The sequence below is a fragment of the Podarcis melisellensis genome (assembly GCF_964234715.1).
Source record: "Podarcis melisellensis genome assembly, chromosome: 11".
In the NCBI taxonomy this organism is placed as follows: Eukaryota; Metazoa; Chordata; class Lepidosauria; order Squamata; family Lacertidae; genus Podarcis; species Podarcis melisellensis.
In genome coordinates this window covers 15195957-15212503 of record NC_138543.1, presented here as the reverse complement: position 1 = coordinate 15212503, position 16547 = coordinate 15195957, and the positions used below count along the sequence as shown (strand labels likewise).

At 43.3% G+C, this 16547-nt stretch overlaps 1 protein-coding gene and 1 long non-coding RNA gene across 3 annotated transcripts in view; one reads left to right on the top strand and one right to left on the bottom strand.

The window, feature by feature from the left end:
* The first annotated feature begins 7526 nt into the window (after nucleotides 1–7526).
* LOC309380408 lies at nucleotides 7527–9851 on the top strand. The gene is made up of 2 exons (XR_014172914.1): nucleotides 7527–8107; nucleotides 9529–9851. It is a non-coding gene; the product is annotated as an uncharacterized lncRNA (long non-coding RNA).
* Nucleotides 9852–11611: 1760 nt separating this feature from the next.
* Nucleotides 11612–16547, bottom strand: part of MARCHF3 (membrane associated ring-CH-type finger 3) — a 147152-nt gene continuing 142216 nt past the window's right edge. For both annotated transcript variants that reach the window (XM_081930771.1, XM_081930772.1), the window contains exon 5: nucleotides 11612–12070. In XM_081930771.1, the coding sequence (XP_081786897.1) occupies nucleotides 11912–12070 (159 nt within the window). In that variant the 3' untranslated portion in view covers nucleotides 11612–11911. The remainder of the gene's footprint in view (nucleotides 12071–16547) is intronic.

The window sequence follows — 16547 nt, the reverse complement described above, 5'->3', positions numbered from 1 at the left end:
CCTAGAACAGGTTTTCAAGATGGGGAGCAGTCTTTCTGCTTTTGTCAAGCGTCTTGTAGACTGGATGCTCCTGAGGTGCATTTCTCCAAGGCAAGGAGGTGCCTTTCACCCCGCCTGGAGCATATTTGGGAGACCATCCCTCTGCTTTGCAAACCGTCCAATTTTATTCAAGGTCCGAGAGATCCCTTGCTCCTCACTGCTCTTCCAAGACACGAGAACCTCAATGTCTTTCTCCCCTTAGGCTGTTTTCTGAAAGGAAGCAAGAATTGACCTGTAGACCAGGGATTCCTCACCCCTGTAAAGGGTCACCCGCATTTGATATTTAGAAGAAATTATTTTTTCATGCTAATAAAACACTAATAGAAGTTTGATATATGAAGTAGGTAAAGGAGGACTTCTAGTCCTTTAGGCAACCTTACATTGTCTGCATCTACTATGTCTCAACCAAACTAGAGATTCCGTGCTTACAGCTGGGTCAGCAAGCATCTCAGAACCATCTCTATTGTTCATAGATGCTTTCCCTTTGTTCATTGGTCTTATTACAGATTGTCTTTTTCTTATTGAGTGGGTGTTAACCCTCTGTTATTAGTTGGATTGATTAGAGCTCCATAGGTTGGCTACAGAGAAGCCTTGATATAGTTGGTTATAATTGGGAAAGTGGAATGTGCCTTTTTTTGTTAGTGATCTCAGTTAATGAAAGTGAAAAAAACAAATATTATGGCTTGTAGGTGCATTGTTTTAAATGTTTTGCAAGCAGAAATGTTCCTTTGCCAGGATACAAAATCAAGCTAAATTGGCTTCCAGCCATGAAGAGGAATGTTCAACGATACAAATTTTGAGAAAGGATACGGAAATCAGAAATAGACATGACCTATTCTGAATGCCATGAAAGCCAAAAGCTTTCTTTGGCGATTCATGTTCTACAACGATCCATTCCGCCACAAGATGGGAGTCTTGCTATTGGAGTGTTCATTGAAGATAGGAAAAGGGCAATTCACTGATAAAATTGACTTCCACTTTGGCCAGGTTCATTACAGCACCGTATCAAACCCAAGAAGTAAACATTTGAGCTGTGCTGAAGTACTGGAAATTAAAATTGTCTAATACCTGCTTAATGTCCAAGAAGGATGCTACATTTGTGTGCTTTATTAGCTAGCATACAACAGTTGTTACCTAAGGATACGAATGTCGTTGAAATGAAACACCACTTACCCATTCACTTCTGTTATCCTTCCCCACAATACCTTTTAATGTGTGAAGATTTGGACTGTTTATCCCCCCAAAGAGGATAAACTGGGTGGTGCTTGGTTCAAGCTGAGGATGGAGGAAAGTAGTCTGTGTTGAACTCAGGTTGATAATGTGTTTGAAATAGGCTACAAGTGTCTCATAGGGTGTGTGAAATAAAAAAATAATGTTGATGACAGGACCTAAAAGTGGTCATCCTCCTGCACCCTTTAGTTCTGTATGAGTAATGTTTGGCAGGGAAGTGTGTAAGAAAGTTGGTAAATGTTAACCAAAATTAATGCCCATTTAAAGTTTAGTCTAGTAACAGAAATAGTGCTCTAGCTAAATAGCTCTGAGAAGAAGCCATGAAATTCAGGTTTGTAGACATTTGTTCTTGTTTATCAAAATAGTGTATTGGAGTCATGGGAAATTAAAATAAAATGGGATTTGCTTAAAGATACTTTGAAAATCATTCTAAATGATAGACTTTGTGTGCTGAGGAGCTGAAGTAGAGTTGCTTACATGTTAGATCTTTTGCTCTCTTCAGTACTGTTAAGACACCAGGAAAGGGACAGCTACTTGCTGATTAGCATCTAATTTGATCATTTTTTGCAGTGTCATAAAATATCATCAGATGGTGTAATGTTATGTAAAGGATCTTTATAGGATAAATTGCCTAATTCTGTATCTTGTGATTGTGAGAGAATCTTGGCAAAAGTAGTATACCTTCTTTTTCCATGGTAGAAGAAAGAGCACGATAAGCCAAGAGGTCACTTGACAGTATGCACATTAATAGGATTAAAAGAGAGGCAGTCGCTAGGCCATATTTTGTCTTTCCACCCATATTTATGTACAAATTCATCTAATACATGCAGGCAGTCCCTCTCCTGTTATAACTAAGGATACTGGATGAGTTGAACATGTAGTTGGGGGGAAAATACATAGATCTACAAAAAATACATAGATCAATCTAGATCAACTTTCCCCAGCTTGATGGGATGATGGGAGTTTGAATCCAAAACTTCTGGAGGGTACTAGGCTGGGGAAGCTAACATGGACTCATAGAATCAGGTAGTTGGAAGGGAATCCTCTTGTCCCCAGCGATGCAGGAATTCTTCGCTCAAACCCATGACCCTCAGATTTAAGAGTCTCCAGTTCTACTGACCGAGCCATAGTCCCTCTTATCAGCTGGCCTGATGAGTGTCTTTGATGTGCAATTAGGGAATAATAAAATGTACGATTGTATTTGAATGTCAGCTAAAGATGCAGTGATGAGACATGTTCTTCCTTTGGAGGAGAAAGTGTTACATATTCTGTTGTCGGCAAGCTCTGCCTCATCTTATTTTTGAAATTTCCTGTTGGGTGACAAGCCAGAAAAGTGAACTTCAGCTGTTCTAATTTGGTTAGTTCTGGTCAAGGCATTTTCTTGGGAGAAATCCAAAGCCCTGCTTGTCAATAACTTCTATACCAAAGGCTGAAGTAGGATTTGCACTTTTGCTAAGTGTCAAGGTGTACAGATCTTACTGCTTTGGCAAAGCATCTTGAGACAATCGGTGAACCTCCCTGCATGACGTAGGATGGGGAAGGGGGTTCAGTGGAAAGGGATTTTCATGCCAAATCCAAGCTCTGTGAGGGAGCCTTCCCAGACCCGCTGAAAGAGGCGGTCATTAAACCGCTTCTTAAAAAAACATCTTTAGACCCGGCCAATTTGGCCAACTATCGCCCAGTCTCAAATCTGCCATTCATGGGCAAGGTGATTGAGCGGGTGGTTGCTGAACAACTCCAAGCACACCTGGATGAAACGGACCATTTGGATCCCTTCCAATCGGGATTCAGGCCTCACCATGGGACTGAAACTGCCTTGGTCACGCTGGTTGATGATCTCCGGCGGGCTAGGGACAAAGGTGAGAGCTGTTTCCTAGTTCTGCTGGATCTCTCAGCCGCCTTTGACACCATCGACCATAACATCCTTCTGGACCATCTAGAGGGGCTGGGAGCTGGGGGCACTGTCATACAGTGGTTCCGCTCATTCCTCCTGGGCCGTGTCCAGAAAGTGGTGGTGGGGGGTGAGTGTTCAGACCCCTGGGCTCTTCACTTGTGGGGTGCCTCAGGGTTCTGTCCTCTCCCCCATGCTTTTTAATATCTATATGAAGCCGCTGGGAGAGATCATCAGGGGGTTTGGACTGGGTGTTCATCAGTATGCAGATGACACACAGCTCTACCTCTCCTTTAAATCAGAACCAGTGAAGGCGGTGAAGGTCCTGTGTGAGTGCCTGGAGGTGGTTGGAGGTTGGATGGCGGCTAACAGATTGAGGTTGAATCCTGACAAGACAGAAGTACTGTTTTTGGGGGACAGGAGGCGGGCAGGTGTGGAGGATTCCCTGGTCCTGAATGGGGTAACTGTGCCCCTGAAGGACCAGGTGCGCAGCCTGGGATTCATTTTGGACTCACAGCTGTCCATGGAGGCGCAGGTTAACTCTGTGTCCAGGGCAGCTGTCTACCAGCTCCACCTGGTACGCAGGCTAAGACCCTACCTCCCCACGGACTGTCTCGCCAGAGTGGTGCATGCTCTAGTTATCTCACGCTTGGACTACTGCAACGCATTCTACGTGGGGCTACCTTTGAAGGTGACCCGGAAACTGCAATTAATCCAGAATGCGGCAGCTAGACTGGTGACTGGGAGTGGCCGCCGGGACCACATAACACCGGTTCTGAGAGATCTGCATTGGCTCCCAGTACGTTTCCGAGCACGATTCAAAGTGTTGGTGCTGACCTTGAAAGCCCTAAACGGCCTCGGTCCTGTATACCTGAAGGAGCGTCTCCACCCCCATCGTTCAGCCCTGACACTGAGATCCAGCGCCGAGGGCCTTCTGGCGGTTCCCTCATTGCGAGAAGTGAGGCTACAGGGAACCAGACAGAGGGCCTTCTCGGTAGTGGCGCCCACCCTGTGGAACACCCTCCCATCAGATGTCAAAGAGATAAAGAATTACCTGACATTCAGAAGACATCTTAAGGCAGCCCTGTTCAGGGAAGTTTTTAATATGTAATGCTGTACTGTTTTTAACACTGATTGGGAGCCACCCAGAGTGGCTGGGGAAACTCAGCCAGATGGGCAGGGTATAAATAAATTATTATTATTATTATTATTATTATTATTATTATTATTATTATTATTATTTTGAAATAGTTTCCAGTACTAGGAAATGTTCATTAGGTTGATGGCTGCTGGTTCCTGTTAGCTGTAAAAAAAGAGATGTTTTTGCTTTTCCTATGATAGTTTGAATTCTATCTAGTTTTTTTTTTGTTAAGACAAATCTTGGCATCTTGTTCAGTAGCTGGGAGAAGAAGCATGGGAAGAAACAGGCAACAAACTTCTTCATTGTCATTTTAATTCCATTTGTTCTGGACAAATTTCCCTTTACAGCTGCAAGGAATAAATTTATCATAACCTGTATAATTTTTAATCTCAAGTTTGTATAAAAGCAAAAAAAAAAAAAAAAGTTTGTATAAAAGCAGGCCTTTCAAAAACTGGCACAAAGTTGCTTTGGAATTTAACATGGTAACAAAAACTACAGGATAGAAAATGAACTTTTTAAAAGCATAGCTTTCTACTGAGAATCTATCAGATGGCACAAACTATTTACCTGTATTAAATACCGCTCATCCTCTTCTTTGAAATGCCTCTATATTATATAACTTTCTGTTGGAAATTAATGAATCTGCTACTGTGAAAAGCTGTTTCCAACCACCACCCTCCTGGTTTACAAACATTTATTGAAATTGAAGTTTCATTTTTTGTTTTAGTAGTAATTTCAGATACTTGGTGGCGGCTAATATTTAGAGAAGGCTCCAATGTTATCTTTCCCTGTATAATTGTGAATTGCAGCAAATGTTTTGCCCAAGCCTAGTAATGGCTCATTGTGATATATTTACAATATCTAGCTTCATGGCTTTTGCTCTGGAGGCTGTTTGCACAGAGAATTGGTTCTTCATGGGAAGCCCTATTGCTTTTAAAATTATATCTTTCTCTGATTTTTTTTACTCGGAGTAGCTAAGATTTGCCTGGACTATAGACCCAAAACAATTGTTTTCTTTCTAATGAGGTACTAGAGGTAGTTGTTGTTTTGCATTCTCTCTTTCCCTCTCAATTAAATATCAGGGCTGTCATAACGATACTCCAAGTTTTTTTGGATTTGGCAAGTCCTTAAACCTAACCCCATTTTTTTCATGCTAAATTGTTAATTAGACTTATCACTGCAACATAAGGTGTAGTCTTCGTATCTCAGCAGGTTCGCTGCATTGTGGTATCTGCTAAGATTTTACAATAATGCCTGTATTTTATAACATTCCCGAAAGCTCATACCAAGAACTAACTTAGTTGGTCTTTAAGGTGCTACTGGAAGGAATTTTTTTTTATTCCCGTTCCCAGTTTATTTTACTGTCTGAATGCATCGCAATGGCAAGTTCTGTATCTGTCTGCTTTTTGTACAAGGTTACAGCCCGGCATAGGCGGTAGTCAGATGATAGAGAGGTGGGAGCTACAAAACATCTCCCAAGAAGGAAGCCGTGATGCAGACACCCTTCATAGATAGCTCTACTAATAATTTGTCTTAGCTGAGACACTGTTCTGCCTGCCTTACACCCCAAAAACAAAAATTGATCCCGTTGTGACTATATAACACAGTTATACGCTCCTCAACCATTTCATACTTTGATCACCTTGCTATTTTGTGTTTTTTGAAGCTATGAGGTTTCTAGACTTGTTTTTCTTTGTTCATTCTGTAATGAAGTTAATCACTTATCATCTCCCCTATGATCGCCATACCTGCCCTAAATTTATATTGGACAAACAGGCCAAACCCTATGCCAAAGGATAAATCTGACACCAGGAACCACAAGACAGAGAAACCAGTAGGAGAACACTTCAGTCTCCCAGGACGTTTCTATACAAATCTCAAAGTAGCTGTCATATTACAGAAGAATTTAAGAAATAGACTGGGAAGAGAAGTTGCTGAATTGCAACTTACTACTACCAAACTTAAAACCATGGAGAGACCTGGTCTTAATAGAGACATTGGATTCTTATCTCGTTATACATGATAAAGCTGTTTTTAGCCATCTCACCCCTTGCTTTTTTCCTGCAAGTCCAATTGCAGTTGTAACAGGTTTACCACACCTATCAGCCAATCACCCATTCCCACCACGCTTCCGAGTAATACCCCTCCCCACCCTCTTACTATATAGAAGGGTCTGGTGACTTCTGTTTCAGTGTATCTGAAGAAGTGTGCATGCACATGAAAGCTCATACCAAAAACAAACTTAGTTGGTCTCTAAGGTGCTACTGGAAGGAATTTTTTTATTTTGTTTCGACTACGGCAGACCAACACGGCTACCTACCTGTTACTGGATTACTGTTTGTTACATCTTGGGTAATGATCCTTCACAGAATGCAACTTCATGCATAAACCAGTATCTCAAATTGAGAGCTTTGTTGTGCTTTCTCCCTGGGTTCATCTCTTAACATAATATTGGTCATCCCCTTAGCTTTCCTGGACCATAAAACGTTATTTACCAGACTGGAGTAGTGAAAAAGCTTTCTTATTGAACCTCTGTGTTCTCAGTGAAAGCTCAGGGTACAGTCAAATGCAGCTATACTTTGAAATATGTCTTGCTCGTCAAATGTATGTATTAGAACTTCTATTATACTAAATTTCTGATTGCACATTGATCGAAATGCCACAACAGTATCACAAACCCCCTCATCCAATTTTGCATCAGAACTTTGCTACCAATGCTAAATATTTTCTCTTGGTTAGATGGCAAGGTACCCTAGAATAACTTTTTTTTTGTCACTTGGTGACACAGTTGCTGCTTGGGAAGCACTTCTTTCTGCCTTCTGCTGAGCTAAGCAATAATGTAGAACCTACTTCTTAGATCAGCTTTATTCTAGGATAAAAACCACACAGAAATATTTCTCTTTGCTTTCCCTATTGAATGTACTCTTACAATTAAACTGTAAAGTGTGAAGATTTTGGTATCTACTAAGATCAGCCTTTCGGATTCTGAAAGTTAAAAATGGATTTATCGCATGTCTAAAATGCTGATAGCGGAATTCTCACATTGCAAGGCCGCTGTCCCCAGGGAGTGATGGAAAGCCTTTCCTTATGCTTCTCTTTGCTGCCCCGTCTTGTATTTTTGCGCCTGAGTTGGATAGATGAGGAAACAGCAAAACCTGAAAAATGCCTTGCAAATGATTCCCGCCCCCCCATTAAAGTATTTAATTGCATGATTCTCAGTTGTGTTAACTAAACAATAGAAAGTTGTTTCTCAAATTGTAGAACCCTGAGAGCCTTCTCTACCCAGGTACAAGTTGATGGACAGGTCAACACTCGCATTTGAAGTTTATGTTCCTGTCCTAAGAAAATGGACAGGCTTTTTGAGTCTTCCCTGTGTAGGTGGTGCACCGACAAACTGGAACGAGGCATTTTACCCCTTTCTAGTTTGTTCATTGCACTATTTATGGTTCACTAGGCCAAACACACCCAGCGGACCACTTCACACATTCTCAAAAGGAGATGATAAAAGATACAGCTTTGCATAAAATTTGTGCATGCTAATTCATAGGTGCCAGTTCACTCTAAGTAGAAATACACTACATTTTGCCATAGTTGAGAAGACTGGTACCAGGTGGCTTCTGTCCCTGCTAAGTCTGTTGCGCATGTGTTAAACGTTTCATGGGCATCTTCAGTTCTCCCTTATAGTTCCTCATCAACACTTGGATCCTTCAAAATAGAGACTGTCCTTTGAAGACTAGGATACATGGTGATCCTGAACACAACTCATCCTCTGAATATGAGAGCCTACCAGGGCTTAATGAACTTAGGTTTGTTGCTGCATGTTATTATTATTATTAGTAGTAGTAGTAGTCTGGGCGACTTTCAAACATTAAAAACTTCCCAATACAAGGCTGCCTTCAGATGTCTTCTAAAGGTTGTATAGTTACGCCTTGACATCTGATGGCAGGGTGTTCCACAGAGTGGGTGCCACTACTGAGAAGGCCCTATGCCTGGTTCCCTGTAACTTCACTTATCCAGGCTGAACAATGAGGTGCAGATGCTCCTTCAGGTATACAATCTAATCAGCGGGCCAATCTGTGTTTCTTCGTCATGAAAGCCCCCCTTAGGCACCTCCTACCAGTGTTCTGGGAAGGGGTAAGAAACCCCTGCATAAGGCGTAAATAGGCCTTCCAGTGCCAAAAGCCTGAGAAGGCATAAATCCTTGGCTCTGGAGTCTTAAGTCACATAGGGGCTATGATGAAGCTGCAGAGCTAATCCTTTGAATAAGCCTCCGGAGCTTTGGCACTCGTTGCTCACATACCAAGCAGGTATAGATTGGGCAGTGGGGGGCCATTTTAATTAGGGTTTTGAGTGAAGGACCTCAGGCTCTGGTGCACTGCTGAAATAAATGAAATATTGAAGTCCTAATATCATAGCTTTTACTGATTTGTCATTTCGAAGAATTTTGCAGTATATAAAGGGCACCCATGCTCTTGTTTTGAATGTATTCAAAATTATAGAAGGATAAATTCATCTGTTCAAAAAGTCAGGTGGTCAAATGTCTTAGTTTAATTACGTGGGTTTTGTTTTGTTTTGCCAAATAACAGTTGCTTATTCCATCTGAAATATAAGCCATATTTTTTACATATCCCCTCCCATTCGACCCCCCACAACTGCACAGGAAATGCAAGCCAAATGCAGGGCTTGCCCCCTATATATTTGCCATGACTTTGAAAAAGATAATAAATTGCACATAAGCTACATGTCACTGCCTTGCCAGCGGTAATTCTTGGTACAAGCAAGTCCATTGGATAGCTTAACTCTAAAAAGGGTAAGGGGGTGAATAAAACAATTCTTTTTTTCTCTTTAAAGGTAAAGGTAAAGGTACCCCTGCCCGTACGGGCCAGTCTTGACAGACTCTGGGGTTGTGCGCCCATCTCACTTAAGAGGCCAGGGGCCAGCGCTGTCCGGAGACACTTCTGGGTCACATGGCCAGCGTGACATCGCTGCTCTGGCGAGCCAGAGCTGCACACGGAAACGCCGTTTACCTTCCCGCTAGAAAGCGGTCCCTATTTATCTACTTGCACCCGGAGGTGCTTTCGAACTGCTAGGTTGGCAGGCGCTGGGACCGAGCAGCGGGAGCGCACCCCGCCGCAGGGATTCGAACCGCCAACCTTTCGATCGGCAAGTCCTAGGCGCTGAGGCTTTAACCCACAGCGCCACCTGTGTCCTTTTTTTTTCTCTTTAGGAAGGGGCAGTTGTAAGCAAGGCGTACCACCACCCAGGAATTTAAAAAAAGAATTCCAAATTGGAATTGGCCACAATTACAAAGCTTGCTGTAAACATTTGTTCACAAATAGACCTGAAGTCTCACTGGTACGAAGAAGTACAGTCTCTTATACTCTCATCTAAATTTACCTGTCAAGCGGAAAATCCAGCAGAGAATTGTAGCTTTCCTTGATTGTTATGCAACTCAGGCCCAGGCTTCCTAGAACATGTCTAATGAAGCAGTCCTTTATGTATGCAGAAGCTCCTCTTACAAAATAAATCTGGAGAACTAGGGCAAAACTCTGTTCTGATGTAACGTGGCTCACTCAAGATTTACACCAGTATTTATGGCACTGATATGTGCTTCCTCATATACCACCAGCAGCTTTTTGAAACCAAGCATGCAAAGGGCTTGATACGTGAGGTATGAAGTTACATCATTACTCTGGCCTTCTAGAGTAATGCCGCAAGATGTTCTTCTATGAATCCCGGAAGGAGGGGATCGATAGGAAAACATGCAGAATCTCCTGTATATCCCTCAAGGAAATTTCATCTGGTCAGATACGATATCGGATGTTTTAGAGACTACAGTGGAACCTGGGGCTACAGACGCTTCAGGTTACAGACTCCGCTAACCCAGAAATAGTACCTCGGGTTAAGAACTTTGCCTCAGGATGAGAACAGAAATCGCCCAGCGGCAGCAGGAGGCCCCGTTAGCTGAAGTGGTACCTCAGGTTAAGAACGGACCTCCAGAACAAATTAAGTTCTTAACCTGAGGTACCACTGTACAACTGTCAGCCCCAGCTAACATTGCTGGGTGGTGTGGGAACTGTAGCTCAAGCTTCTGCAGGGTGCGAGGCCAGCAAAGCCTGTACTATACATTGCCTATTCTCCTCTGCAAACTCGGCATTCATGGTTAGCTATAATCCTATTCCTACTTTCCTGGAAAGAAGTCTCTCTGAACTCAACAGGACTTATTTCTGACTAAACGTGTACAAGGTTCTGCTGTTAGTAACCAGTCCATTATCTTTAAAGGTAAAGGTAAAGGACCCCTGGATGGTTAAGTCCACTCAAAGGCGACTATGGGGTTGCAGCGCTCATCTCACTTTCAGGCCAAGGGAGCCGACATTTGTCCACAGACAGCTTTCCAGGTCATGTGGCCAGCATGACCAAACCGCTTCTGGTGCAACAGAACACCGTGACAGAAACCAGAGCACGCAGAAACACTGTTTACCTTCCCACCACAGCAGTACCTATTTATCTACTTGCACTGGCATGCTTTTGAACTGCTAGGTTGGCAGAACGTGGGACTGAGCAACGGGAGCTCACCCCATCGTGGGGATTTGAACCGCCGACCTGATTGGCAAGCCTGAGAGGCTCAGTGGTTTAGACCATAGCGCCACCTGCATCCCGTCCATTATCTTTAGCATGGCCAAAATAAGTGTTTTCTTCCTTGCTTTTCTCTGCTCTTAAGATGATAATTTTAAAGAAACCAATCAAAATATTTTCACCTTGCATGGAGCTCATGAATGGAGCAGACCATCCAACATTTGGCAGATTATGCTAATCGCTACCTAATTTGCAGGTTTTAAGCATTTAAAGCGGGGGAGGGCAGATGTCGGACTCCCAGCTTTCATCAGCTGCAGCTAACATGGTCAATGGTCAGAGATGGTGGGAGTTATAACTCCATACCTGAGCAGCAGCTACCTTCCCCATTATCAGAGGAAAGGCACGCAGGAGCAGAATTTGAAAATATGCCATTGAAAATAATTGGGAAGCTCTTGTTCCCATGTATGTTAACCAAATAAAGGGTGATCAGTAAACAGACTTGCACATTTGGCAAGTCTTCATGAGGCTTGAGCAGAAAATCGTAAGTCTCTTATGAGACCAATACGCTGTGTGTGTCAAACCAATACTTCTCTCTCTTTTCAAATGGCATTTCACTTATTAAAGTTCAATTGCAGCACAACATCCTCCTATTCTTCTCGTTTAATATAGGTGGGAGAGGAGGAATGCGGCAGGAAACCTGTCGAACCACTTAAAGAAATACCTACACAGACGTGTTTTGCATTGTTTGCCATCATAGTTTAATAATCTTTAAACAACAATAAAAAAGGGTTGCATCGTTAGCGATGCAGCTATCAACATGGGATTGAGGAATTTCATACAGTATCTGCTAAAGTTTAAGCAGGTTTGGCAGCTCAGCAAATATCATATGATTGCAGCATCCATGATTTCAATTCCAACAGTCGTGTCCTCTCTTCGGCGTAAAGAGTCTTGTCTTTTCATAATAATCACTATCAGGTTTGGATGGAATTAGACCCCCGCATGTAGTTCATGGCCCCAGCTCATGATTATCACAATTAAACGATTGTCTCTTTTGAGTTCCTTTTGACCGAATGCAGGCCCAGCAATGACTGCTGGTTTGAAGGGATGCTGACAGACTTTGGGATGAGGAGGATAACTCTTTGATTGGTCCGACGCCATTCATTATATAATCTACAGTGGTACCTAAAGGATACCTGCAGGAAGAAAAAAGGGGAAAGGGCATATTTGAGATGAGAAGAGCGAAACATGGAGAGCAAAAAAAAAGTGCATTTCATATAGTGCATCTTAGCTATAGCATTTCAAGGTCCAGCATTAATCTGAATTTATGATACGGTTTATCTCTATAGACCGTGGCATAAGTATAAGATGAACTCTAATATGACATGAGACCCTCCATCATGAGCTTTGGTGATCCTGGAAGAAGCCAGATTCCAGCCCCCTGCTGAAAGGCATTTGGGCGTATCCTGAGTTGACCCATAAATGACCAAAAGACAAACACATGCAAATTTAGTTTTCAAGTACAGTCGTACCTTGAAAGTCAAATGGAATCCATTCTGGAAGTCCGTTCAACTGCCAAAACAGTCAGAAACCAAAGTGTGGCTTCTGATTGGCTGCAGGAAGCTCATGCAGCCAATCGGAAGCCCCGTTGGGAGTTTGGCTTCCAAAAATAGTTCACAAATCGTAACACTCACTTCCGGGTTTGTGGCGTTTGGGAGCCAAAACATTTGAGAACTGAGCTGTTCAAAAACCAAGTTATGTACATGATACTCAACTCCTCAGTGAGAGCCATCCTCACAATGGTAAGGTGATGTAAAGGCAGATCACCGACAGAGATGGGCAGGTGCAGATACCATCAAAGTCTTTTGCTCTTTTGTTAAGCAATCAGGAACAGGATGGCCAAAGATGGGCAAGGTGAGAACTAGGCAGGAAAGTTTGGAAGGGATTCTGCAAATTGTCAGACACATTCTACAGCCCCTCCCCTCTCAACGGGCATACCTTGGCAAAAAGGTATACAAAAAACCATTATATACAGGTAAAGGTGAAACGGTAAAGGACCCCTGGATGGTTAGGCGACTATGGGGTTGCGGCGCTCATCTCGCTTTCAGGCCGAGGGAGCCGACATTTGTCCACAGACAGCTTTCCGGGTCATGTGGCCAGCATGACTAAACCACTTCTGGTGCAACAGAACGTGACAAAAAACAGAGTGCACGGAAATACTGTTTACCTTCCCACCATAGCAGTACCTATTTATTTACTTGCACTGGTGTGCTTTCGAACAGCTAGGTTGGCAGGAGCTGGAACAGAGCAACAGGAGCTCACTCTGTTGTGGGGATTTGAACCTCCAACCTTCTGATTGAAAACCCAAGAGGCTCAGTGGTTTAGACCACAGCACCACGAGGTTAGCTGGCTAGCTGCAACAGGACAGCACTTACCCCACTGCTCCCCAGGACTCAGCATATTTCTGCTTCACTTAAAGGGTAGGTATACTTTCCTCCCCCCCCCTTCTCTTCACTTCAAGTTTATGCCCACGTTTTTGTAAGCCTTTCAGAACAGTTAGGGAATCTTTAATCAAGGTGTGTCTGTATCATAATTTGCCACCTGCTTAGAATGTAAGTTTGCTGTCTAAAGCAGCATCTTTATAGATTCTGTCGCTTCCATTTCATCTAATAAACCAAATGTTCTTTATTTCTTTATGAGAGCATCCTGTGGGCATAACGTTAACACACGTCCATAACAAGCGTACGCCATAACACCAGCTAAAGATCCCAAACCTCTCAGCAGTTGTGTATATGAACATACATGTGAGTCCAGGTGCGCACTCATAACAGGACCAGACCTATTCAACATTACAGAAGAAGGTTGAGGTCCAGTCATCGAGAGGCAGTTCTGAGGCTCTTGCAAGATTATAAAGAGCCACCCAGCTGTGCAATGTATAAGCTCACAGTAGGGAGGTATGATTATTTCATTAACTTATTTTCTGCCCCTCCTCCTCCCAAAGGAGCCCAGGGTCACAAACACATCAATACTGAAAACACTGCTAATAGCATTCTAAAAAACGGTTAAATACATTTTCTCAACCAGGGGTTTCAGTGGTGCCAGGAACGATGGACGTGATACACTCAGCAAGTCCCGTGAATTGAAGCCCTGAGCAAAGACTTCTGCTTCACAACAGGGCTTCTCTCCCTGTATTCTCCCCCCCCCCAAAAAAAAATGGCTTGGGGGTGTTGGGGGAAGAGGGGGGAGTTCTTTGCATCTGGCAAGCTAAAATGCTTGCACTGTCTCAGAGTGACAGTGAATTTCACCCAGTACCTTTCAGCCATCAAATGCCTGGATGTCAGTAAGGGAGACAGATGGACTTCACTAAGGTGGGCCTCCACAAATGGGGACCTACCACCCAATAGGCTCTGCCATGGGTCAATGCCTATTGGGCAGCTCCCAGTGATTGGCACCACCAATCAAAGGTTGGTTCTATGCTCTATGTGAGGGATGGGAGATTTGGCTTTCCAGGTGATATTGGGCTCTAGCTCTCATTAGCTGCAACCAGCATGGCCAATAGTCAGGGATGATGAGATTTGCAGTCCTACAATATTCCCCACCCCTGCTCTAAGTCTGTTCCAATCCCAGGTCAGCCAAAATTCTGGCAGGATGTATAGCCAACTTAGCCCAACTTGTTCTTGTTCCATGTCCATGTATTTTAAATTATTTAATTTAACAACAACAACAACAACAAATTTATACCCCAGCCACTCTGGGCAGCTCCCAACAGAATATTATTATTAATAATAATAAAGCGATAAAACATCAAACTTTAAAAGCTTCCCTAAACAGGGCTGCCTTTGGATGTTTTCTAAATGTCAGATAGTTGTTTATTTCCTTGACATCTGATGGGAGGGCGTTCCACAAGGTGGGTGCCACTATTGAGAAGGCCCTCTGCCTGGTTCCCTGTAACCTCACTTCTCGCAGTGAGGGAACCGCCAGAAGGCCCTCGGAGCTGGATCTCAGTGTCCGGGCTGAACGATGTGGGTGGAGACGCTCCTTCAGGTATACTGAGCCGAGGCCATTTAGGGCTTTAAATGTCAGCACCAACACTTTGAATTGTGCTCGGAAACGTACTGGGAGCCAATGTAGGTCTTTCAGGACTGGTCTAATATGGTCTCAGTGGCCACTCCCAGTCACCAGTCTAGCTGCCATATTCTGGATTAATGGTTGTTTCTGGGTCAACTTCAAAGGTAGCTCCATGTAGAGCACATTGCAGTAGGACTTCGTATATTAGCTTTCTACTCCCAGTTCCACCTAACACAACCAATAAATGCGTATTAAGAAACGGAAGTACATTCAATCCATATTGTGGATTGCCACTAGGAAAAAAAAACCCCTCTGATGAGAAACAAATTTTAATTTGCTAGCAACATAAAAAATGCTGATTATTAGATGCCAGGGGCGGGGGAAGCTATGTCCCTTGATATGATGGAAGGCTTCTAAATAACAGGGGGACCCTCCAGAAGTAGAAAACTTTCCACTTTGTAAGAATGATGGTCAACTGTTAAAATGGAGACTGACAGGCTGGAGTGGGGAGATCTTGCCAGATTTGTGGGGAAGGAACCTAAGAGAAATGAATGCTTGAATATGGCTAAGTGGTGTCAATTGTGCCCACTGCTGCCAGTGGTCATTGGTCACCACTGTCATGAAACCCCCAGGTGGTGTGCCAATAGGCAATGCAGCACTCGGTTGAAAATGATTCCCCATTTTAAGCCAAAAAATAAAAATAAAAATTAGGTTTGGGTTAAAAAAAATATTCAGTGGTTGCAGCTGCCTACTTCACAGTGGCCATTTGGCTTCCATGTTCGCCATCATACTGATATCCTTTTGTAGGGTGGTGAACAACCACCTGGGTACAATTTAGGATGTAAAATTTTGGCTGGAAAAACCTAGTGGCGCCTCTTGAAAAAGCAGGATTTTCTCTTAAGATCACCATGCAAGCTCAAGAAAGGCTTCTCCAGGAATAGCTGCTTTATTGAGCCAGGCTCCAAGTGGCTGCTCGTTTGTTTAAGACATTTTCACAGGATATCCTAGTTAAGCCTGACAGCTTGTTTACAACGGGTTCTTGCCTTCAGGCAATCTCCAAGTGATGTCAGCTACTGAAATTTCAGCAGCGGCCAGGACAGCTCAGCCTCGCGTTTCGCCAGCAAGCTCTCTGGGCAGCAGCTGCAACTTGCTCAAGTGTTAGAGAAATAGTTCACAAACCCAAAACGTGAAGCCTAACCATTTCTAAATTCCCCTTTGAGTTTACTGAAACACTGTGCAGTATCTTTGGTGAACTATCAGCCATTCTAGGGAGATGTAATTCTGTGCAATCTTGCTGAGGCGAGGCTCAATGAGCCAAGGAAGGATTTGCCCCTTCAATGCTTAAAAAAAACACCCACCCCAGAATCTTGGATTCAAAAGCTTTCCTGTGCAGAACAGAGACGAGGTTTGTGTGTTGATCAGGGAAACAATGATGAGATTCATTCAAATGGATCAACAGCAGTCTCTGTGGGAGACAGGATCTTATTTAAGGATGACGGAAAAGAGCTTCTCTGCAAATGTATGGGTCTCTGTTCTGAAAATAGTTACTTCCACTAAACTCTTAAGTTCAATGGGCTGCAGTAGTGCATTGCTTGCCCAGAGGGC